This window comes from Bombina bombina, chromosome 7 (assembly GCF_027579735.1).
Source record: "Bombina bombina isolate aBomBom1 chromosome 7, aBomBom1.pri, whole genome shotgun sequence".
Classification (NCBI taxonomy): domain Eukaryota; kingdom Metazoa; phylum Chordata; class Amphibia; order Anura; family Bombinatoridae; genus Bombina; species Bombina bombina.
In genome coordinates, this window is record NC_069505.1 from 132,989,718 (window position 1) to 133,016,001 (window position 26,284).

Below are 26,284 nucleotides of genomic sequence, written 5' to 3' on the forward strand. Positions count from 1 at the left end.
CCCTGCACAGTGTTAGGTATTATAGAACAAAAAGTATATATGTAAACTTATGGAAAAATAGGTCAGACCAAGACAAAATATTGAGACCATTCTCCAACACAAAAAAGGCAATTTCTCCCCAGCACCACCCGGCTAAAATTTTAGCCACGATTAAAGTGATGATAAATCTAAGCAATTAAAAAAACCTACAAACCAATAGCCGTTCTAGCATACAGTATAGTATGGGCCTGCTGAATTTAGTCAGGAGGCAAGGGCACAGAAAGGGTAAGTTTAGCACTTTTGATGACTGAAAGTCTTGTCAATTACCATCACCTTAAGCTAAAATGAAAAAATGTTCAATATGTATTGCACAAATTATCATTAAATACATTTATGTTCATTTATGCAATTAATGTGTGCTTTGAATAGCAGAAAATTGTATCATATTTGAAAATATTACACAACCCGGCTACTTCACAATGCCACCCGTCTGGCAACATTTTCTATGGAGTACACTGTAAAGGGACAGTAAATACAGTGTAATTACAAATATTGTGGTTGTGTTGCTATGGAACTACATAGCAAATCAAGTCTTAACTTTTTTTTATAAAGTACATCCATTTTACTGCAATTGATTTTAAATAGCCAAACTCCATCCACCATTTGCCTTATTTGGGAGGAGCCACTCTGGGCTTCAGTTAGCAGACAACAAGGCTAGCCACGGTAATAATGTTAGTATAAGATGCACTGTTTTGCAGTTATCTCTTAAAAGCCAATTATGAAATGTAGCATGTTTATCCTTAAAGGGGCAGTGACCACCAATTTTCATATAACTGCATGTAATAGACACCACTATAAAGAAGAATATGCACAAATACTGATACAAAATCCAGTATAAAACCTTTTAAAAACTTACTTAGAAGCTTTCAGTTTAGCACTGTTGATGAGGTTAAGCTGGGACACCACCTGAAAGGGGCTGGGGAAAAATTTCAGAACTAGCTTAATTTGATCTTAAACAAAAGGGGGACTTATCTTGTATCCCCTGTCTGTATCTTTACAAAGTTATGGAAGTCATAGTATATTAGCACTTGCTACAAACTGTCATGGACAGCAATCACCCACAAGTGATTTTTTTGCACTATGCTTGTTGATTAAGGAAAAGGTGTTCACATGTAGACAGCTGATAGAATTAAAGGTGTATTTGTGTTCACATGTAGACAGCTGATAGAAATAAAGGTGTATTTGTGTTCAAATGTAGACAGCTGATAGAAATAAAGGTGTATTTGTGTTCAAATGTAGACAGCTGATAGAAATAAAGGTGTATTTGTGTTCAAATGTAGACAGCTGATAGAATTAAAGGTGTGTGTGTGTTCAAATGTAGACAGATGATAGAATTAAAGGTGTGTTTGTGTTCAAATGTAGACAGCTGATAGAATTAAAGGTGTGTTTGTGTTCAAATGTAGACAGCTGATAGAATTAAAGGTGTGTGTGTTCAAATGTAGACAGATGATAGAATTAAAGGTGTGTTTGTGTTCAAATGTAGACAGATGATAGAATTAAAGGTGTGTTTGTGTTCAAATGTAGACAGATGATAGAATTAAAGGTGTGTTCCCTTGATGAGAAGTCTAGTATGCTGGGCTGTCCGTCTTATTCTGAAGCAGCTGTATGCAGGACACTTGTTTAGAAACCAAAAGACTGATATTTACTCTTTTAGATTTATGTACCATAACTCAATGAGCTATGACAAAATACTGCAAAATGGGATGGATATACAGATATGGAAGAATTGGAAATATTTGGGTCACACAAGTTCTTGGTAAGATCTGCTCACCTCGGCCATCGCAGCTAATCCCTTTAAGTGATGCTGGAAATCTGCATGGAAGAGCTCATCCTGTAGCCATTTTGCCATACAAGTAGACATTTGTGTTTTGAGTTGCTCAATGTATTCATCACGAGGAGTTGTGAAATTCCACTTCAGAACCTGCAGCACAATAGGCAATGATGTAATAGATTAAAGAATAAGAATGACCAGATTCATAGTTGAGAATTATCAGTGTAGATGGCATCTGACCAACTGAGCAAGAAAAAGTACCTCCCAGAAGTCTGAGGGTATAAGTTTACCAACACTAAATATACTACTTCCTTCCAGTAGAGCAATTAAAATGGACGCTAATGCATTTGTATCACTTGCGAACATACTAATTGTTCACTGGTTGCTACTGACAACTCCTGCAGCTCTATTACTTAAGGGGAGAGTCAACACCAAAATTGTTATTGTTTAAAAAAGTTAGATAATGCCTTTACTACCCATTCCCCAGCTTTGCACAGCCAACAGTTATATGAATATACTTTATAACATTTAAACCTCTAAATTTCTGCCTTTTCACAACAGGAGACTGCTAGTTCATGTGGGCCATATAGATAACAATGGGTTCACGTTCGGGGAGTTATTTAAGAGTTAGCACAACACAGTACTAAATGCAACTCAATAGATTTTAAATAGTCACAGTCATGTGATCAGGGAGTCGTCAGAAGATTCTTAGATACAAGGTAATCACAGAGGTAAAAACATAGAAACATAGATATTGACGGCAGATAAGAGCCATAGGCCCAGCAAGTCTGCCCGACCTTACCTAACAGTATAAACTTATCTAGTTCGTAGGATAGCCCTATGCTTGTCCCATGCATTTTTAAAGTCCCCCACAGTGTTTGTTGCTACTACCTCTTGAGGAAGTTTATTCCATAAATCAATCACTCTTTCTGTAAAGAAGTGCTTCCTCAAATTACTCCTGAATCTACTACCCTTTAGCTTGAGCTCATGACCCCTTGTTCTTGAATTTTCAATTTTATGTAAAATACCCACAGCCTCAGTTTTACTAAACCCTTTAATGTACTTGAAAGTTGCTATCATATCACCTCTTTCCCTTCTCTCCTCTAAGCTATACATATTTAGGTCATTGAGCCTATCCTGGTAAGTTTTATTTTTTAGACCATGTACCATTTTGGTAGCCCTCCTTTGCACAGATTCAAGTTTGTTAATATCCTTCTGAAGATATGGCCTCCAGAACTGCACACAATACTCAAGATGAGGCCTAACTAATGATCTATAAAGTGGCATAAGAACCTTACTATTTCTGCTGCAAATACCTCTACCAATACATCCAAGCATTCTGCTAGCCTTACTCGCTGCATTACTACATTGTTTACTAAGTTTTAAATCATCCGAAATAATAATTCCCCAAGTCCTGTTCCTCGTCTGTAACAGTCAGTAAAGTGTCATTGAGTCTGTAATTAACATTTGGATTTTTCTTCCCTAAATGCATTATTTTACACTTTGCTGTGTTAAACTTTAGATCCCAGTCGTTTGTCCAATCCTCCAATTGTTGTATAAAAAAGTATATTTATATAACAGTGTTGGTTTTAAAAAACTGGGGAATAGGTAATAAAGGGATTATCAATCTTTTTAAACAATAACAATTCTGGTGTAGACTGTCCCTTTACAACTACCATAATTTAAAGGGACAGTAAAGTCAAAATTACAGTTAAATGGATTGATATAGTTTTCAAATTTACGTATATTATCCATTTTGCTTAATTCTCTTGTTTTCCTTTGTTAAAGGGACACTGAACACAATTTTTTTCTTTCATGATTCAGATAGAGCATGCAATTTTAAGCAACTTTCTAATTTACTCCTATTATAATTTTATCAAAGAAGGCATCTAAGCTTTTTTTGGTTCAGTACTCTGGACAGCACGTTTTTATTGGTGGATGAATGTATCCCACAATCACCAAGGACAACCCAGGTTGTTAACAAAAAATGGGCCAGCATCTAAACTTACATTCTTGCATTTTAAATAAAGATACCAAAAGAATAAAGAAAATGTGATAATAGGAGTAAATTGGAAAGTTGCTTAAAATTTCATGCTCTATCTGAATCATGAAAGAACAAATTTGGGTTCAGTGTCCCTTTAAACAGAAACTTTGGTAAACTCAGGAGCCTGCACGTGTCCTTATGTGAGCTCAGGAGCGGCTTGTGTCTTTAGTCATCTGGCAGCAGTGTTTGAAGCAAAGTTTATAGCAATGTTATACATTGTTGCAAACACTGCTGCCATAGAATACTACAGACACTCTATGGCAGCCGAGTTTGCAACTATGTATAACATTGCTATAAACTTTGCTTCAAACACTGCTGTCAGATGACTAAAGACACAAGTGGCTCCTGAGCTCACATAGGACTACTCTTTAACAAAGGATAGCAAGATAACTAAGCAACATGATAATATGATAATAGAAGTAAATTGGAAAGTTGTTCAAATTTGCATGTTATCTGAATCATGAACATTTACATTTTGACTTTACTGTCCCAATATAGCGCAGATATTTCATATGTGCAATTTAAAATAATGAAGTTCTTGCCTCTTAGCTGTACTTAAAAGGGTCATTAAACACCTTGCAATTGTCTTGCTATAAAAATTATATCATACAAGTATAAATAATTAAAAAAATAAAGTTCTTGTTTGCTGCATTTGTTTTTCAATGGCCACCCACCATTCGCCTCATTTGGTTTAGCAAATCTGGGCTTGAGTCTGCAGACAACAAAGCTAGCTATGGTTGTTACTTTTGTATAAAATGAATTGTTTTGCAGTTATCAGTTAAAGCCAGTTAGGGTAGTATGTGGAGCAGGTCTAGCCTTGAGAAGTCAGCAGGATGCATTTTACAGCTCTGAGAATTAAAAAAAAAAATCTTTAAAAAAATACATCAGAGCAAAGTTACATGGAAAGGGGGCAAATTAAATAATGAAAGTATTCTGCAAAGTAGTTTTATTATGCACAACTAATAAATCTAAAGGTGTTTACTATCCCCTAAATACAGTAGAAATGAACTGACAAATACACAATAACAAAGACAATAGCACATCATTTAAATTTGAAATGAGCAGAAGAATATTTTCTAGCAAATTTCAAGGTTAATCCAATTTTGCCTCCCCTGTATCATGTGACAGCCATCAGCCAATCATAAAAAATATACGTATGTACTGTGCACTTTTGCACTTGCTTAGTAGGAGCTTCAGAAAATGCACATTTTGATAATGGAAATATATTGGAAAGTTTTTTTTAGATTGCTTGCTTTATCTAAATCATGAAAAGTTTTAAACCTAAAAGGGACAGTCTACATTAAAATTGTTATTGTTTGAAAAGATAGATACATTTACTACCCATTCCCCAGCCTTGCACAACCAACATTGTTAGATTAATATACTTTATAACATTTAAACCTGTTTCAAATGCTCTATTGACAGCCTCTTAAACACATGCTTTTGTATTTGCTTTTCACAACAGGAGACTGCAACTTCATGTGGGCCATATAGATAACAATGTGTTCACACCCAAGAAAGATTTAGCACAACACAGTACTAACTGCAAGTTAATAGATAATAAATACAAAGTCATGTGATCAGGGGGCTGTCAGAAGATGCTTAGATACAAGGTAATCACAGAGGTAAAAAACTAAATTTATGCTTATCTGATTAATTATTTTCTTTCCTGGCATGGAGAGTCCACAAATCCATTCAATTACTAATGGGAATGCAACTCCTGGCCACCAGGGGGAGGCAAAGAACACTCCAGCAGAGCTGTTAAGTATCACTCCCACTTCCCATAATTCCCAGTCATTCAACCGAAGGAACATGGACAGAGAAGATGACACAAGGATATAGAGGTGCCTGATATTTAAAACAGACAACCGCCGACTTGGAAATAAATCAAGGGTGGGTCGTGGACTATCCATGCCAGGAAAGAAAAGAATTTATCAGGTAAGCATACATTTTGTTTTCTTTCCAATGGCATGGCGAGTCCACAAATCCATTCAATTACTAGTGGGAACCAATAGCCAAGCTAGAGGACACAGAATGGAAGGGAGGGAGAACAAGACAGGCGGACCTAAACAGAAGGCACCACCCACCACTTGAAGACTTCCCTCTTAAAAAGAACCTCATCCGAAGCAAAAAAAACATTAAACTTGAAAAATTTTGAACAAAAATGCAACGAGGACCAAGTGGCCGCCTTGCATTTCCGTTCCACAGAGGCCTCATTTTTAAAGGCCCAGAAAGAAGAGACAGCCCAAGTGGAATGAGCCGTGAATCTATTGGTAGGCTGATGTCCAGCTGTCCCATAAGCTAACTGATTAACACTTCTTCGCCAAAAAGAAGAGAAAAAGAAGTGACCTTTCGGTCCTTCCGTATATCAGAGATTACTAGATGCCGAAACTCTCCAGATGCCTGCAGATAAAACCTCAGGGCACGCACAACATCAAGGTTGTGCACCAAACGTTCCTTCTGAGAAGAAGGGTTAGAACAGAACGAAAGAAAGACAATTTCCTGAATAAAAATGCGGTCCGATACCCCTTAGGAAGAAAACCCAATCCGGTACGAAGGACTGCCTTATCCACGTGAAAAACAAGGAAAGGCGAATCACACTGCAGAACCTAAAGCGCTGAGACTCTATGATCAGAAAAAATAGGCAGAAGAAAGAAAACTTTCCAAGACAAAGGTTTAATATCAACATAGAGCATAGGCTCCAACGGGGCCTGCTGTGAGACTCTAAGAAACAGGAGAAAGAGACCATGGAAAGGCAACTGGATTAAACACAGGCCTGATTCTGACCAAAGCCTGAACCAAGGATTAAATAACTGACAAGTCTGCCGGACGATTTAGAAAAGAATCGAAAGAGCAGAAGTCTGACCCTCAGAGTACTGACTGACAAGCCCATTATCAGGCCCTCCTGAAGAAAGGACGTAATGTTGGGAACCCTCAACAGACTTCCAAAGGAAAACCCTATATTTGCACAAAAAAATGTATATACGTCACACCTTATGGTATGGCTAGCAAATTACCGGCTTGCGAACCTGAAGCCTGGAATCAATAACCCTCTCTGAAAAACCTTGTCCAAATAAGACTAGGAATTCACTCTCCAAGCAGTCAGCTTCAGAGAATCTAAGTCTGGAGGGAGAAAAAGGACCCTGAAGTAGAAGGTCCTTACTCAGTTTCAACCTCTAAAAGGGGAGTAACTGACAACCTTACCAAGACTGCAAACCAGATTCTGCGAGGCCAAGTTGTGGCGATTAGGATCACCGACGCCTGCTCCTGCTTGAAACGAGCTATCTGAGAGGAAAGGACAAACAGAGGAAACAGGCAAAAGAGACAGAAGTCCCAAGGAACTGCCAGTGCGTAGACCAGAGCAACTTGTGGATCTCTTGATATAGATCCATAATTTTGGAAGTTTGCCACTCTCCTAAAGAAAAGTCTATCTGCTCAGAATTCTGCTTCCCAGAAGACTACCCCTGGGATGATGATGGCAGAAAAGAGACAATTGAGAGACTTCGCCCTCTGAAGAATATGAGACACTTCATTCATAGCTAAGACTCAGTTTTTCTCCCTGGAGGTAGATATACGCCACCAAAGTAAAAAAGTCCGATAGGAATCTGATAAACCGGACCAAACTCAGTTGAGGTCAAGCTATGAGTGCATAAAAGAATGCTCCCAACTCTAGATATATATCGTGAAAAACTCACAAGTCCAAAGTCTCTCCCAGAACTGTACCCCAGCCCGAAAGACTGACGTCCATGGAGTATGCATCACTGCAGAGATCTCAGATGGAAAAGAACAAACGCAATAATGTCCATGGAAGCCACCATGAGACCAAATACTCCCATACACATTGCCATGGATGGACGAATAGAGGACTGAAAAGAAAGATAGACAGTAAGAAGTTTGGATTTTCTGACCTCAGTCAAGAAAACTTCATGGAGATCGAGTCTATGATCGTCCCCCAAAAAATACCTTGGTATTTTGCACCAAGGAACTCCTTCCCAGATTCACCTTCCACCTGTGAGAACGGGGATATCGTCCAGTCACGGAGCCACCGCATTCCAAGAAATCTGGCCACTGTCAAAAAAGCTCCTAGAAGCCTTGTAAGATTCAAAGGGGGAGGCTATGCCGAAAAATAGGACTACCATTGGAAAAGTTTGTCTAAAAAAGGGCAAATCGCAGTATGGAACATGTTCCTAGTGGATCGAAACAAATATGCGACCCTCAGGTTGATGGAAGTCATGTAGAAAGGAAGTAGAAGCTTCTAGTTGACCCCAAGACCCCTTGATCTGTTTCCTAGCCAGGTGTGCTAGCCACTAAACTATGCCAGACAGATTACTGACCCTTAGAGTGCCCTAGAGTGCCCTCTTGAAGGACAGAACCTCGAAGAGAAAAAAATATATAAAAATAAATGTTGACACAAGGTCTAAAAAGAATTGAAAAGTTCCCTCTTTCTTGGGAACCACAAATAGAATGACATAGAATCCTCGAGCTAGCTCCACCAGAGTAACTGGAACAATCACTCGCAGAAAAGCGAGATCCTATACACAGATTAGAAATACCTTTCACTGTATCCTGTCAGCAGATAATCTTGACAGGAGAAATCTGTCTCTAGAAGGACTAGATCCGATCCCATTCTGTATCCCTGGGTAACTACTGACCCCTCCTAGGTATCTAGGACATCTTGATCCATGCCTGATGAAAGAAGGAAGCCCGTCCCCACTCGATCCATGACTGGATTTGGGGGGGGGGGGGGCTCTATGCCGATCTTCCCTCAGAGGAAGACTTCAGAGGCTTGGTAGAACCAAGATAGATCGGAAACCTCTTCTTTCTCACATAATCATCTTGAATGAAAGATGATGGATACACCAAGGTCACAGCTGAAAAACATTCTAGAAGAGAATGAAGAGGGATCAGATGCAACAAACAAAATCTCCTCAAAAGGAAAAAGAACAAATAATAGAAACCTATATAGGAAACTATATAACAACTTAGATTCTTAATATCAATAAGAATAAATTAAATGAAAAATAGGACAATTGGCATAAGCCGAAATCATCTAGATATCAGAGATGAAAATATATCGAATTCATATATAGAAAATATGAAAACATAATACAAATAGATGCAGACATATGCATATTTTTTTTTTTTTAAATCTACAGCACCTGAAGTATCCAGACGGACTTAATTAAAATATATAAGAAAAAATAAATAAAGTCCCCAGGAAATAAAAGATAAAAAACATAAAATAAATGTATGACCAGCATATCAATCAAAATATCCACAATATAGAACAAAATATTTCATTAACTTTAGATGAAATATGTAAAAACTGCTACTAGATGGCAGGCAATACCAGTGAATCAATAGGTATCAAGGGGAAAAACAAGCTTGGTCAAAAACTTGAGCAGAAATAAACACACACATAAAGTGTAAATATATCCCCTATGGAGCTTAGTGAACATAAAAACATCCATATTCCCATAGCCCGCAAGAGCTGCTTTATAAAAAAGAACACAGTCTGCGGCTGAGAATAGCAGGTTGAGATATCAATATGCTTGAGGTCCCAGACTAGCTATTATTAATTAAAGCAAGATCGTGCCAAACAACCTACGACGGGAAAAGTAACCCTACCTTCACCGGACCAAAAACCCCTGACATTCGGCCATGCCATATGGTCCCACAAAGACTCACCCCTCAAGAAAAATAAAGTTGAGGGCTCTGTTAGATGTCCTGCTTCAGAGCATGAAAGGGAGATCCCACCAACGACGCTCAGAAAAAAGCCGTCATTCAGCTAATCCAGCAGCGGAGTCATTACAGCAACGCTTCACGCTAGACTCCAGGAGCAAGGACTCCATACTTTGTTAGCCTAATAGATATCCTGAACACAGGATACACACCACTTGCAGCCCCCTTATGAAGGATTCAGACATCCCTGTGTCACCAGCCACTGAGTCCCTTATAGAGTCCCCCATTAAGGGGAAAACAATAAAGGACTTACCCTCTCCAGGGCCTCTGCTGTGCAATAGATATAAGCAAGGTCAGGTCTGCCGACTTCATCCAGACTCTTGAACCGGTTCAGTTGTAGGGCAGACAGGGGGCTTCAAGTCTGATAGATTTAGACACCCTCTGCCACGGACCTGTAGATACAAGAAAGACAGAGTAACCAACCCTGGTTTTCTAGATAGGAGTAGCATAAGTGCTGGAAGGTAAGCAAGGACTATCTCGCCGTCGTCTAACTGCTAAAAGCCATCATTACTCTCACTAAAGAGATTGACATGGACACAGCATATACCCAATCCTTGCATGCAGGGAAAAGTACCCATTAAAGGATTAAATAGTTGATTTTCTTCAGACACATCTACACACACCCCCTACGATGTTACGAAGCAAATAATGACTGGGAGTTATGGGAAGTGGGAGTGATATTTAACAGCTCTGGTGTTTTTTGCTTCCCCCTGGTGGCTAGGAGTTTAATTCCCACTAGTAATTGAATGGATTCGTGGACTCTCCATGCCATTGGAAAGAAAAGTGTTAGTTATGCATATCATTAAAAAAAGGGATGATCTATCTTTTAAAACAATAAAAATGCTATTGTAGACTGTCCCTTTAAATACAGTAGAACTGTATAATAACAAGGGCATAATAAAAAGACAATGAAAAACATAAATTATGCTTACCTGATAATTTCATTTCCATCTGTGGGAGGAGAGTCCACAGCTTCATTCATTACTTGCGGGAATTAAGAACCTGGCCACAAGGAGGAGGCAGACACACCCCAGCCAAAGGCTTAAATACCTCCCCCACTTCTCTCATTCCCCCGTCATTCTGCCAAGGGAACAAGGAACAGTAGGAGAAATATCAGGGTATAAATGGTGACAGAAGAATAAAATGTAGGTCCGCCCACCGGAGAAACAGGCGAGAGCCGTGGATACTCCTCCCACAGATGGAAATTAAATTATCAGGTAAGCATAATTTATGCTTTCCATTTTAATGGGAGGAGAGTCCACAGCTCCATTCATTACTTGAGGGAAACACATACCCAAACTCTAGAGGACACTGAATAAAAAAAACGGGAGGGTAAAAGGAGGCGGATCTTAAACATAGGGCACCATAGCCTGCAGAACCTCTCCCAAAAGCTGCTTCCGCAAAAACATAAAATTTGTAAAATTTTGCAAAAAAGTGTGTATAGAGGACCAAGTAGCCGCCTTACAAATCTGCTCCATCGAAGCCTCGTTCTTAAAGGCCCAAGAAGAGGCCAAAGCCCTAGTTGAGTGAGCCGTAATCCTCTGAGGAGGCTTATGTCCCGCTATGTCTTAGGCCAAACGGATAATGCTCCTCAACCAAAAAGACAGTGAAGTGGATGAGGCCTTCTACCCCCTGCGCTTCCTTGAATACACAACAAATAAAGACGAAGTCTGTCTGAAGTCCTTCGTGGCATGAAGAAAAACTTCAAAGCCTGAACCACATCCAAATTATAAAGCAACCTTTCCTTTGGCGAAGAAGGGTTAGGACACAAGGAAGGAACTACTATTTCCTGACTGATGTTATGATTCATGGGGATAGGGATAAACTGGCACTACACTGGTTTTAAGTAAGAAAAAGAATCATTCGATTCCGGTGCTACCCCTTGGAAACAATTGGTTAACAAAAGAGAGAAAAAGGATAGACAGGGGTTTATATAGCACTCATACTTACTTATATGGGTATGAAGTTAGTTAAAAAAACTATACTTTAATTATTTGTTTAAAAGATATGGGGTAACAACCCCTACCGTTACACAAGAACCACTACCTAATATCATGAAACTAAACTAAACTAAAAACAAGCCAACAGTCACTTCTCTGTTTCCTGGCCGATAGCAGGAAACGTCGGCATCAGGTGGCTGAAGTGACTGACCGGCAATATACAAAATATTTAGAGCAAACGCGTTTCGGCTATGACCTAGCCTTTCTCAATGCTATATTTTGCTGATAGTTAGTGAACCCGAGGCTGCCGGGTGCGCGGACTTTTAAACCCATTCTCAGACCGAGAGTTAGCCAATTGGGTGAGTCTTTGAGAAGACGCCTTCTTAGTATCCAATGGTTACGCTGGGTGGGAGACGCCTACACACCTGATTGGACTATATGGCTGAGAAGTGTATTAGGTATGTCGCGCATGCGTGTTACTCCACTAATAGCATCTATAGAGAATCACTTGTATGACAACTGCTATATTTCCAAACAATATATATCTATGTTAATTGAACAAATAAGTATCGTATTCCAACGTAAACCATTCAAAACCCAAACTTAAACAATATTATACTCAAACGATTCCAGTATAGCGATTATTATGTACCCAAGCTTAGGTAGTGCTATACCGTTATAAAGTTTTTACAGCACTAATAACAGCCACAATACTATTGTTAGCCATATGTTAAACCAAATAATGCTAAACATTGTACATTAAAAGCTTTATTCTGATGATAAAGAATTATCACTTAAATATCTGGCCAAACTTAAGTATATTGGGTTACATACTTGGTTATAATAATTCCCACAAAAAATATAATATTTCTTGGAATTTATGTGGGTATGATCCAATTTATAACCTCCATATATAGCGATAGTAATTAGTGTGAAAAGTGAGTTTTTAGGCTTAATCCTCACTAGTTTATCACCAAATGTCTGCTTAGTAATGTACAGGTGACGCAATGGTATTACGTCTAAGGTTACAATATTGGTTTTCAATTCCGCTATCAATGGCATTAATATGATACTTGGGAAACCACAGACTTAGAATCCTACGGTAAATATCTTTTAATAATTATTGATTATTTACATTGTGGTGGACTATATCTTACATCCAATATACAAAAGTCTAAAGTAGAGTTTTTGGATCTCACAATTGAAAAAACTGACAATTCAATTGTGACAGAAGCATATAGGAAACCCACGTCCACTAATAATATTTTGCATGCAAGCAGTCATCATCATCCTGCTACTATTAGAGGACTACCGATGGGCGAATATATACGCTTAAGGAGAAATTGTAGCACCATTGAGAATTTTAAAATAGCTGCTAGAGAACTAAGACAAAGGTTACTGGAAAGAGGCTATTCAAAAAAATTGCTTGCCAGAGCATATAACAGAGCATTACTTAAAGATAGAGCAGAATTACTCACCCCTAAAATTAAGGAGAAAAATACCCCCTTAAGATGTATTACCACTTATTCCGCACAAAGTGATCAAATCATTGAGATCCTGACTAAACATTGGCATGTCCTAACTAGGGATGATCTATTAAAACCCTTAATAACAGAGAAGCCACTAGTGACATACAGACGTGCTAGAAATATCAAGGATACACTGGTTACAAGCCATTATGATAGAAATGCTAAGAAATTACCTATATATGAGGGCTCCATAGCATGTGGACACTGTTCAGTATGCCAACACATGGTTAAAAAACAAAAAATAGTGGATAGATTTGGAAGAACCTGTAATATCAAACAACATATAAATTGTCAAAGTACAAATGTTATCTACTGTATATCCTGTAGCTGCAATCTATATTACATAGGAATGACAACAAGGAGTATGTGTACACGTATAACTGAACACCTAAGTAATATTAGAACAGCTCAAAGAGATGTAGACAAATCTAAACAAATTACCAGTGTCGCTAGGCATTTCTTACAATGTCATAATGGGAAACCTAATGCCCTAAAATGTTGGGGTCTAGAGAAATTGAAGCCCGGAATAAGAGGAGGTAACACTGAGGATAAATTGTTACAGTTGGAAACCAAATGGGTTTTCAATTTAAATACCGTCATGCCTCATGGTATGAATGAATACAACAATTACTGGGTATATATCTGATGAGATGTATAGCAGCAAGAGATCACTTCTTGTATGGAATGTTATAGCACTGCTTGCTGGTCCCAGTCTGTGTATAGTATATGCCTGACCAGGATCCTCAAGATCTAGGATATCTGGTCAATATCATGTATGTATAGATTGGGACCCAGAAAGAAAATATATATCTAAGTAAACTTTTTCTTTTAGAACCACAATGTAAATAATCAATAATTATTAAAAGATATTTACCGTAGGATTCTAAGTCTGTGGTTTCCCAAGTATCATATTAATGCCATTGATAGCGGAATTGAAAACCAATATTGTAACCTTAGACGTAATACCATTGCGTCACCTGTACATTACTAAGCAGACATTTGGTGATAAACTAGTGAGGATTAAGCCTAAAAACTCACTTTTCACACTAATTACTATCGCTATATATGGAGGTTATAAATTGGATCATACCCACATAAATTCCAAGAAATATTATATTTTTTGTGGGAATTATTATAACCAAGTATGTAACCCAATATACTTAAGTTTGGCCAGATATTTAAGTGATAATTCTTTATCATCAGAATAAAGCTTTTAATGTACAATGTTTAGCATTATTTGGTTTAACATATGGCTAACAATAGTATTGTGGCTGTTATTAGTGCTGTAAAAACTTTATAACGGTATAGCACTACCTAAGCTTGGGTACATAATAATCGCTATACTGGAATCGTTTGAGTATAATATTGTTTAAGTTTGGGTTTTGAATGGTTTACGTTGGAATACGATACTTATTTGTTCAATTAACATAGATATATATTGTTTGGAAATATAGCAGTTGTCATACAAGTGATTCTCTATAGATGCTATTAGTGGAGTAACACGCATGCGCGACATACCTAATACACTTCTCAGCCATATAGTCCAATCAGGTGTGTAGGTGTCTCCCACCCAGCGTAACCATTGGATACTAAGAAGGCGTCTTCTCAAAGACTCATCCAATTGGCTAACTCTCGGTCTGAGAATGGGTTTAAAAGTCCGCGCACCCGGCAGCCTCGGGTTCACTAACTATCAGCAAAATATAGCATTGAGAAAGGCTAGGTCATAGCCGAAACGCGTTTGCTCTAAATATTTTGTATATTGCCGGTCAGTCACTTCAGCCACCTGATGCCGACGTTTCCTGCTATCGGCCAGGAAACAGAGAAGTGACTGTTGGCTTGTTTTTAGTTTAGTTTAGTTTCATGATATTAGGTAGTGATGTTATGATTCGACACTACCTTGGGAAGAAAAACCCAAACCAGTGCGAAGAACAGCCTTATCAGCATGAAAAACCAGGTAAGGAGGCTCACATTGCAAGGCCGCTAACTCAGAGACTCTGCGAGCAGATGCAATAGCCAGTAGAAAAAGGACCTTCCAGGAAAGAATTTTAATGTCAAGCGAATGCATAGGCTCAAACTGAGCCCACTGCAAAATCTTAAGAACCAAGTTTAAGCTCCAAGGAGGAGCAGAATTCCTAAAGACAGGTCTGATCCTAGACAGAGCACGAACAAAGGACTGAATATCAGGAAGCTCCACTAGCTTCTTGTGTAACAGTACAGATAAAGCCGAAATCTGTCCCTTTAAGGAACTGGGGGCAAGACCCTTATCCAGTCCGTCCTGGAGAAAAGCCAGAATCCTGGATACCCTTACCTTGTGCCAGGGATATCCACGTTCCTCACACCAGGACAAGTAGGTCCTCCACACCTTATGATAGATGCGACGAGTGACCGGCTTCCTGGCCTGAATGAGAGTATCAATCACTCTCTCCGAAAATCCTCTCTTGGCTAAGACTAGGCGCTCAATCTCCACGCAGTCAGCCTCATAGAATCGAGATTTGGTGTAGAAAGGGGTCCCTGAATCAACAGATCTCTGCGACAGGGTAATCTCCATGGAGGAGACGATGACATCCCCACCAGATCCGCAAACCACATCATCCGCGGCCACAACAGAGCAATCAGAATAGCCGAAGCTTGCTCATACTTGATGCGGGCCATTACTCAAGGTAGAAGTGGCAACGGTGGAAAAACCTAAAGTAGGTTGAACACCCAGGGCACCTCTAAGGTATCTATCAGCTCTGCCTGGGGATCCCTGGACCGCGACCCGTATCTGGGAAGCTTGAAGTTGAGTCTAGACGCCATGAGGTCTATCTCCGGTGTCCCCCATCTGTTGCAGATCTCCGCTAACAACTCGGGATGGAGAGACCATTCCCCTGGATGAAACTATTGCCTGCTGAGAAAATCTGTTTCCCAGTTGTCCACACCCAGAATGTGGATCGCTGAGAGCAAACAATTGTGGTTCTCTGCCCATTCCAGAATCCGAGATACTTCCCTCATGGCTAGGGAGCTTCTCGTTCCCTCCTGATGGTTTATGTAAGCCACCGAGGTAATGTTGTCTAACTGGAATCTGATGAATCGGGACGACACAAGGGGGGCCAAGCCCTCAGAGCGTTGAATATCGCTAGAAAATTCCAATATATTTTAGGGCTGAAACAACTAATCGAAAAAAATCGATAAAAATCGATAATGAAAATCGTTGTGATTCTCTCAGGAGGTTGCTGTCCAGCAGTCTCATAGGCCAAACGAATAATACTCCTTAGCCAAAGAGAAAGAGAAGTAGCCATAGCTTCCGGACCCTTGCACTTTCCAGAAAAACAAACGAACAAAGCAGAAGACTGACGAAAGTCCTTAGTCGCCTGAAGATAGAACTTCAATGCACGCACAACATCTAGGTTGTGCAACAAACGCTCCTTAGGAGGAGGAGGATTAGGACACAAAGAAGGAACCACAATCTCCTGATTAATATTCTTGTTTGAAACAACCTTAGGTAGGAAACCTAATTTAGTACATAAAACCACCTTATCAGAATGAAAAATAAGATAAGGAGAATCAAACTGCAGAGCCGAGAGTTCCGAAACTCTCTGAGCAGAAGAAATAGCAACAAGAAACAAAACCTTCCAAGATAACATCTTGATATCTAAGGAATGCATAGGTTCAAATGGAGCCCGCTGTAAAACTCTAAGAACAAGGTTCAGACTCCAGGGAGGAGTAACAGGCTTAAACACAGGCTTAATCCTAACCAAGGCCTTACAAAAAGATTGCACGTCTGGCGCATCCGCCAAACGCTTATGCAACAAAATAGACAACGCAGAAACCTGACATTTCAGAGTACTAGCTGACAAACCCTTCTCCAGATCCTCCTGGAGAAAAGACGGAATCCTGACTCTACTCCAAGAGTAGCCTCTGGATTCACACCAATACAGATATTTACGCCATATCTTATAGTAAATCTTTCTTGTAACAGGCTTACGAGCCTGAATCATGGTCTCAATGACCGGACTCTGAAAACCCACGCTTAGATAAAACCAAGCGTTCAATCTCCAAGCAGTCAGCTTCAGAGAAATGAGATTTGGATGAAGAAAAGGACCCTGAAGTAGAAGGTCCTTTCTCAGAGGGAGTCTCCACAGAGGTAGAGACGACATTTCCACTAGATCTGCATACCAGATCCTGCGAGGTCACGCCGGCGCTATGAGATTCACCGACGCCCTCTCCTGCTTGATCCGAGCAATGATTCTTGGCAAGAGAGCGAACAGAGGGAATATGTATGCTAGACTGAAATTCCAAGGGACCGCCAGAGCATCTATCAAGAAATCCTGCGGATCCCTTGACCTCGAGCCGTACCTCAGAAGCACGGCATTCTGCCGAGAAGCCATAAGATCCAGTTCTGGCTGCCCCCAATTAAGGATTAAGCTGGAAAATACTTCCGGATGGAGTTCCCACTCTCCCGGATGAAAAGTCTGTGAGCTCAGAAAATCCGCCACCCAATTGTCCACTCCTGGGATGTGGATCGCAGAAAGACAACAGCTGTGAGACTCCACCCACTGGATTTTCAGGGCCACCTCTGTCATGGCCAAGGAACTCTGAGTTCCCCCCTGGTGGTTGATGTATGCCACCAATGTTAAGTTGTCCAACTGGAACCTGATAAACCAGGCTAAGGCTAACTGAGGCCAGGCCAGTAGAGCATTGAAAATCGCTCTCAGTTCTAGAATGTTTATAGGGAGAACCCAAATTGCTCTCCAACCTAGAAGGCTGGCATCCGTGGTCACGATCACCCAGGAAGGTCTGCGAAAGCAAGATCCCTGGGAGAGATGTTCCTGAGACAACCACCACAGAAGAGAGTCCCTTGTCGCCTGATCCAGAACTATTTGCGGAGACAGATTCGCATAGTCCCCGTTCCATTGCCTTAACATGCATAACTGCAGAGGTCTGAGATGGAACCAAGCAAACTGAATGATGTCCATGGAAGCTACCATCAGACCAATTACCTCTATACATTAAGCCACTGACGGCTAAGGAGAGGACTGAAGGACAAGACAAGAGTCGAAGATCTTTGTTTTTCTGACCTCTGTCAGAAATATTTTCATTAGTAGGGAGTTTATTCTGGTCCCTAAAAACACTACTATTTTGGCTGGAATCAGAGAACTCTTTCCTAGATTTACCTTCCACCCGTGGGAGCGAAGAAAAGACAACAAGATCTTCGTATGAGAGTTTGCTTGTTGAGAAGACGGCGCCTGAACCAGAATGTTGTCCAGATAAGGCGCAACGGCAATGCCCCGAGACCGGATCACTGCCAAAAGAGCCCCTTTGAAAAAATTCTGGGAGCTGTGGCAAGGCCAAAAGGAAGAGCCACAAACTGGAAATGATTGTCTAAAAAAGCAAACCTTAGAAACTTGTGATGATCCCTGTGAATGGGAACATGAAGGTATGCATCCTTTAAGTCTATGGTTGTCATAAACTGACCCAGTTGAACCAAAGGAAGAATGGAACGTATAGTCTCCATCTTGAAGGACGGTACTCTGAGGAACTTGTTTAAACACTTTGGGTCTAAAATATGTCTGAAAGTCCCCTCTTTCTTGGGAACCACAAACAGATTTGAATAAAATCCCAGACCTTGTTCCTGCGGAGGAACTGGAACTATAACTCCTAGGGCAAAAATATCCTTGATACAATTTAAGAAAGCCTCTCTCTTTATCTGGTCTACACATAATCTTGAGAGAAGAAACCTGCCTCTGGGAGGAAAAGTCTTGAATTCTATCTTGTACCCCTGAGATACAATTTCCACGGCCCACAGGTCTGGGACATCTTGTATCCAAGCCTGAGCAAAATGAGAAAACCTGCCCCCTACTAGATCTGTTCCTGGATCGGGGGCCGACCTTTCATGCTGACTTGGAGTCAGCCACAGGCTTCTTAGACTGTTTCCCCTTGTTCCAAGGCTGACTAAGCTTCCAGGAAGACTTGGATAGTTCCTGCTTGGAAGAGGAAGCGGAGGGTTTACCTCTAAAGTTATGAAAGGAACGAAAATTACTCTGACGTCCTTTCTGCTTATTCTTTCTATCTTGAGGAAGAAAAGATCCCTTTCCTCCTGTGATATCTGAAATAATTTCAGCCAAACCAGGCCCAAATAAGGTCTTACCCTTGTAGGGAATAGCTAATAACTTAGACTTCGAAGAAACATCCGCAGACCAGGATTTTAACCAAAGGGCTCTGCGAGCTAGAACCACAAAACCAGACATTTTTGCTCCCAGTTTAATAACCTGTAAGGAAGCATCCGTAATAAAGGAATTAGCTAACTTAAGAGCCTTAATCCTGTCCTGGATCTCCTCAAGAGTATCTGTCTGAATAGCATCAGACAAAGCATTAAACCAGTAAGCTGCAGCGCTGGTAACAGTAGCAATACACACCGCAGGCTGCTATTGAAGACCTTGGTGAACATACATTTTCTTTAATAATGCCTCCAATTTCTTATCCATTGGATCCTTAAAGGAACAACTATCCTCTATGGGAATAGTGGTCCTCTTAGCCAAAGTGGAAATAGCTCCTTCCACTTTAGGAACTGTTTGACACGACCCTTTAATAGATTCAGCTATAGGAAACATTTTCTTAAAAATAGGAGATGGAGAATAAGGAATACCAGGTCTCTCCCACACCCGTGCAATAATCTCAGAAGCACTGTCTGGAACAGGAAATCCCTCCACCGCAGAGGGAACTTCAAAATATTTGTTCAGCTTACTAGACTTCTTAGGGTTAACAACGAAAGAAATATTGTAGTCTTCCAAGGTACCAAAACCTCCTTAAGTAACAAGCGGAGGTGTTCTAGCTTAAATCTGAAGGACACAACTCAGCATCAGTAGAAGGAATTCTACTGCCTGAATCCGAAATTTCACCCTCAGATGCACCCAAAGAATCTTCATCCTCAGACTTCTGAGAGGAAATACTTTGATTAGCCACTTCAGGATCATAAACCTTATTAATGTTTCTTTAAATGTCCTTTTGAGTTTTCCCTGCAGCATGGGAAAAGCAGACAGCACCTCAGATACCGCAGAAGATACCTGGGCAGCAATATCTTGCAAAGTAACTCCAGACTGAGCATGAGAGGAAACGTAGGGCACTGCATGTGCAGATGAATAGGATTGGGACGCTTGAGGAGAAAGCTGCGGCAAATCTGAAACAGGAGTCTCCAGAACAGCATCCGCCTTAGGTAATGATGGCTCAGGGTCAAAAAGTTTATTTCTATAAGCTAAAGTTATTTCAATACATGAAGAACAAAAAGGTACTGTGGGTTCCACCTGGGCATCAAAACATAAGCTACAGTTAACATCCTGCACAGCCTCCTGATCCATAATACAAAAAAAAGAAGGAAATAAAAAAATGTAACTTTTTTTTTTATCTTTTAACAGAACAAAAAAAAACAAAAACAAAAAACCTTCTTAAATAAATGTTCACTTTAAATTTACCAAATCAAGAAAACATACCCCAGGCAACACTTTACACCTCAGCAGAATTACTGAGGTGCCCTACCTGTCCTGCAACCCGCAGCAAACTGAGAAAACAAACGATCCTGTTTACAATTCAGATTTCCAGAGAAGCAAAAACAGCAAGAAGCAGAGCCATCTGAAATATGCGCACCTCACTCTTACAGGAAGTGAAGAAAAGCGCCAAAAAAACCTCTGACATCACAGAATCAGAACCTCCCTAAAAGGGGTGGTCCTACAGCTGACAAAAAAAGTTTTTGTTTTTTTTAAACAACTTTCTTGAAAAACAGGCTTAAAAACAAACAATAACCCCCCCCCCCCAAGTACATAATCCGTTACTAAAAACGGATCCTCACTGAGCCATCAATAAAATAGCTCCTCACTATACTCGCTATACAAATAAATGATAATAATAATAATTATGGGTAAGGGAAGTGACATATATAGCAGCTTTGCTGTAGTGCACTTTGCCGCCTCCTGCTGGCCAGGAGTGATATTCCCACTAGTAATTGATGATTATGTGGACTCACCATATCTTAGGAAAGAAAAGGTTTGAATAATACCCCAGACCTCTTTCTGCTAGAGGGACTGGGACGATTATTTTGAGAGAAGAGAGATCCCTCACGCACCCTAGGAAGGTGTCTCTCTTCTCTGGACTTGATGATAGGTTTGACAGGAGGAATCTGCCTCTGGCCGATGAGTCTTGAATCCTATCCTGTAACCCTGGGCTATAACCTCCAAACCCAAGGGTCCCTTGGAAGTCATGTCAGCAGACCATGACTTTAACCACAGAGCCCTACGGGCTAGAACAGAAAAACTGGATGTCTTGGCATTCAGGCAAATAATCTGCATATTTGCATCACAGATGTACGAATGAGCTACCCTTAAGGCCTTAATTCGTTCCTGTCTCTCCTTGAAGGGAGTCTCCACCTCAACCATAGCTGACAGAGCGTCACACCATTAGGTAGCGTCTCCAGCCACTGCAGCGACTGCTGCTGCCGGTTGAAAAACGAACCCCGTGAGTTGGAACATCTTTCTCAACATGGACTCCAATTTCTTATCCATGGGCTCCTTGAACGAAGAGCTATCTTCGAGTAGGATAGTCCTTTGCTTAGCGAGCGTGGAGATAGCACCATGCACCTTAGGAATGGCCCCCCACAGCTCAAGCTGCAAGTCCGGAAGGGGAAACAGCTTTTTAAGAGAAGTAGAGGGAGAAAAGGGCAAACCAAGTTTCTCCCATTCGTTCTTAATAATATTAGCCATTTTAATGGGGACCGGGAAAGTCTGAGGCACCACCCTGTCCTCATAAATCCTATCTAGCTAAGGGATCGAAGGTTCCTCTGGCATTTTCGGTTCAGGAACCTCCAACGTAGCAAGCACCTCTTTTAGCAGAAAGCGCAAATGCTCCATCGTAAATTTAAAATCTGCCTCCTCCGCAGACGGAGGTCTAGAAGTCGCCGATTCCGACCCAGAAAAAACGTCCTCCTAAGAGTCGGAGTTGACTTCATCAGTGGATAATCTATCAGAGACATCCAGTGGAGTATATGACCCCTGGGATAGATAGCTATGTTGCACCTTTCACTTGCGCTTAGTAGGGCGAGGTAAGGCATTGAAGGCCGCAGAAACCGCCGTCTGCGAAATCTGCCGGCCAAAGGGCCCCTCCCGTGGGAGGATTAGTAGTGGTAGTGCCCAGGGGAGCTGCATGTGCAATCGGAGAGTGTAGGGAACGCACCTCGCAGGACGAAGATCCCTCAGAGGTGGACGGCTCAGTTGTACTAAATATCTTATTCTTTTTAGATATTGCAATCCTGTCAAAGCATGTGGAACAAAGTTGAGCAGGCAGATGAAACGGAACCTCCTTACAATAGACACAGTTATTAGGTTTAATTAAAGAGGGAGTACCTTCTAACATATCAGAGTCCTCCATAGCTTGCGCCTTTATTGCGGACTAGATTAATGGCACCTTTATATCCCAATGGCCGGGGCACTCACCACCTCCTATGACCCTTACCACAGAGAAACCGCTTTGTCTCCTACAACCTCTGGTCAAGAAGTGGACGTTAAAGAGGCCACACCCGGTCACATGGAGTGCCAGGCAGGACCGCCCCTGCACTAGACAGAAAGCGCGCCAAAAAAGACTGCTTCGTTCTCTCGCAAAAAAAAACCTGACTGTTCACACACTGACAGAGCCTCATCTCACACGTCGCAAAATTAAACACAATAAATAGTATTATGCACAAATCCACCCCTGTTCAATAACCCCCTTTCCGAGGGTATTACCCTTGATTCTATACAGATAAAAGGAGACACACTGTGACTCTGTCTACTTACGTTATCATATGTGTATAAATGAAATGATCTTACCAGAATCTATGCCGTGGAACAGGAACACAGCCTTTTAAATGTGACAGGGTAGTAGCATCGCTCCTGACATGGACTTGAGAGCAGAAAAGCAGGCAGCGAAATTTGTCAACGCTGATTGCTTATGGAGCTGTTAATCCGAGTCGGGATGGTTTCGCAGAAAGACTCTCCCTGCATCTCCGGACTCTAACTTTCACCCAAGCTCTCACTGAGAGGCTGGCAGGACTACTTAAAACTCCAGTCCCATTTCGAAGAGTACTACCCTCCATAAGAGACTACTCTGAATCTTCCAACACTTCTCTGCCAACCTTCTGTGACGAAAGGCAAAGAATGACTGGGGGATGAGGGAAGTGGGGGAGGTATTTAAGCCTTTGGCTGGGGTGTCTTTGCCTCCTCCTGGTGGCCAGGTTCTTAATTCCCACAAGTAATGAATGAAGCCATGGACTCTCGTCCTATTAAGATGGAAAAGTACTTTGGCAGAATTTTTTTTACTACTCATTTAAAAATTCAGACTAATTTAAATTATTCCTTCAATTTACCACCCGCTGTATCATATGACAGTCATAATACAATCACAGGAAGTAAACAATTTTGGCTTTGGTGTCCCTTTAAAAGGACTGGTATAAGAAACTAAGGGTCTTTACCTTGAGTCCCTTTTCATCTTTTATCCGCTGCTCTTTTGCATTGGGAATAATGATAAATATTGGGCCAGAACGGTCCTCCTCATCCTTTGCCTTAGAACTACTTGCTACTTTCTTCCCAGGAACAACCTTAAGGGATACATAAAGGGAGAAAAAAAAAAGTTAAAGCAAATTTTAAAACTAAACATGAAGGAATAGCAGTGTTTTACCAAGACATATCAATACTATTAGTTTATAGGGAGGTTACAGTGAATCTGTAAGCTGTGTGGAGTCAGCTGGCCCCTGTGCACTTGGTTCTGTCACCAGCCTGATTCTGAAAGTTTCCATAGCACAGCACCGCACCATGGTTCCTTCTGCGCAACTCATCATACTCCAAAAGATTCTAGGTGAAGACTAATTTATTAAAATAAGCCAAGAGACCCAACAACCAGAAAGTGAACAATGTTAGGTGCAAAGTGAAATTTTAAATTATACATGTGAAAAGGTGAATGGAGAGACTGCAGTGCTATAAAAACCTATTCACCAGTATTCGGTACCTGCTTAGCCAGCTTGGCTTTGGTCAAACTGGTATTTGCTTTGGACATACTGTTATTAGCTTCAGGTTACCCTGATGGAGTCTACAGAGAAAGCATTATGATTAACTTTAAAATATTAATTTTTCATACCTCGCAAATGTAGCTGCTAAACACCCTAGCTAGCATTAACAATTCCCTGATAATTAGACTGCTTGGAAGGATGTTTAAATTGCTATAAAATATGGTTAAAGTACATATGTTCCTTAAAAGATATTAAGCAGTGCTCCTTAAGTAAAAAAAAATATATTAAATCAAAGTAAAACAAACAGCAAAACAACTCACTTGCTTTCTTAAAAAATGAGCACTTAGAAATTCTCAGAGTAGCCACTATCTGCAGCTAGATAAGGGAGATGACGTGTTGGTAACTTAGGTCGCATTCTGTTTGTCCTGAGCATCGGCAAATCTGACTCCCTGTTTATCTAGTATTCACTTAATACTAAACCAGCTCATGTTACTCAAGCTATAAATGCCTTCCTGCAGAGGCCCCAGCCTCCTTGTAGGGCTGTGACAGGAAATAATGGACACTGCACAAATGAAGTTTAAAAAAAGAAATGGCAAAATCTATTTTACATGATGAATACTACACATGGCAATGATTTCTAGTATTAAGTATATGCCACTGCTTAGATTTATTACAAACATGAAAGACAGTTTCATATCCCTTTATGAACACCAACAGTAAGGGAATATCAGAACACCAAATCTTATATTATTTATGATATATTTATTTTATCTTAAAATAAAGCATACCTTTGCTTTGGAAGCTGAAGCCCCTGGTTTGCTTTTCTTTGGATCTGGTTTGGCATCCATGGTAGAGTACCCAGAATCTGAAGAAGCTTGAGAAGAAGAGGATATGTCCACATTAAAGGATATTCTCGGTCTAAGAATGTAATTTACTGATTTAGGCACTAATAATTTTAAGTTTTCATCTTGCTACCAGATCCTAGCACATAAAAAAACATTTAAATAAATATGTGGTGGGATTTTCTGGGAACTTTTTGACTGCAAGAATATTTGGGAGGGAAAGAAAATGTAACCAATTGTAAAAATGGTTTATATTTGACTAGTCTACTTCTTGAGATCTGCAGCAACAAGAAAATCTAACTGGGTAAACTGTTGTGAAAGGTCCACATTCAAGTAGATTCTTCATACAAGGTCAGATTTTACAATACCTGCAGCAGGAGTTGGTGCAGATGGCTGAACAGCTCCACCTTGTGGTTTGGAAGACGCCTTCCCAGCAGGCGCAGGTTTGGAGGGCAAGTTTGCTTTGGCCTTCTCCAGTAACACAACAACTTGATCCTTGGATGCAGGCTGAGAAAAAACAGGAGTGCTGCATATGAGTCACTATCATAAAAACTTAGGCAGTGCTTGTAAAAAACTGACTGCACTACAAGTTCACAGCTAAAGATTATAGCATTATAGTCTATGTCAGAATTTATTAATTTATGCAAATTATGACCCTTGGGAAATCTCCCCAATGATGCTGGCGGGAAACTAGACCTGGACCTTTTGCCCAATGTATTTTCTTTTTTGTGGATGAGAATTTATTTTCTCTGAGCGATTTTACCTGCATTAGTGGTAAGAAATGTGGAGTCTCTTACAGTCCCAAAAGTTTATGTAGAATGTCACCTTATAAGATCACTCAGTAAGATGGTAAGTTATAGTGATACATGATCAGCGAACAAGTTTAAAAAGGGGGCATAATTACTTTTCTCAGGCATTATTCAGGCTCAATTTAGTGTGAAAGCACTTTGTTAAGAACATTTATACAAAAAAAAACCTTTAAAAACAGGTAGTTCTTACAAGAGAGAAAAAACACACAAGTAAAAAGTGAAATCAGTAATCACTTTAAAACCTTGATGAGTATTAATTGGTCACAGATCAAGAGCTAAGATTAAGCACACTGCTCTAAGCAATCACTGTGCATATGTAGCCAATTTAGGCATTTTAAATCATACTTATATAGCAAGTTTTGAGCACCAGTCTCTCAAGAATGAGCGGAATGAGTACAATTTTCAGATGTATTTTACAAGGAAAGCCATACAAATAATGAATGCCTATTACTTTGTTTTGTTTAAATTAAAGGGACAGTCTAGTCCAAAATAAACTTTCATGATTCAGATAGAGCATGTAATTTTAAACAATTTTCCAATTTACTTTTATCACCAATTTTGCT

At 40.3% G+C, this 26,284-nt stretch overlaps 1 protein-coding gene and 1 non-coding gene across 2 annotated transcripts in view; both read right to left on the reverse strand.

Annotated features, from left to right (window-relative positions):
• The window catches only part of CKAP5 (cytoskeleton associated protein 5), a 397,759-nt gene that overhangs the window by 124,506 nt on the left and 246,969 nt on the right, over window positions 1-26,284 (reverse strand). The window contains exons 26-29 of the mRNA XM_053689307.1: window positions 25,281-25,419; window positions 24,859-24,944; window positions 23,537-23,662; window positions 1,811-1,960 (exon numbers count right to left, since the gene is read on the reverse strand). Coding sequence (XP_053545282.1) covers window positions 1,811-1,960; window positions 23,537-23,662; window positions 24,859-24,944; window positions 25,281-25,419 — 501 coding nt within the window. The remainder of the gene's footprint in view (window positions 1-1,810; window positions 1,961-23,536; window positions 23,663-24,858; window positions 24,945-25,280; window positions 25,420-26,284) is intronic.
• LOC128637129 (small nucleolar RNA SNORD67) lies at window positions 23,799-23,909 on the reverse strand. Its single transcript, XR_008398993.1, has one exon. It is a non-coding gene; the product is annotated as a small nucleolar RNA SNORD67 (small nucleolar RNA).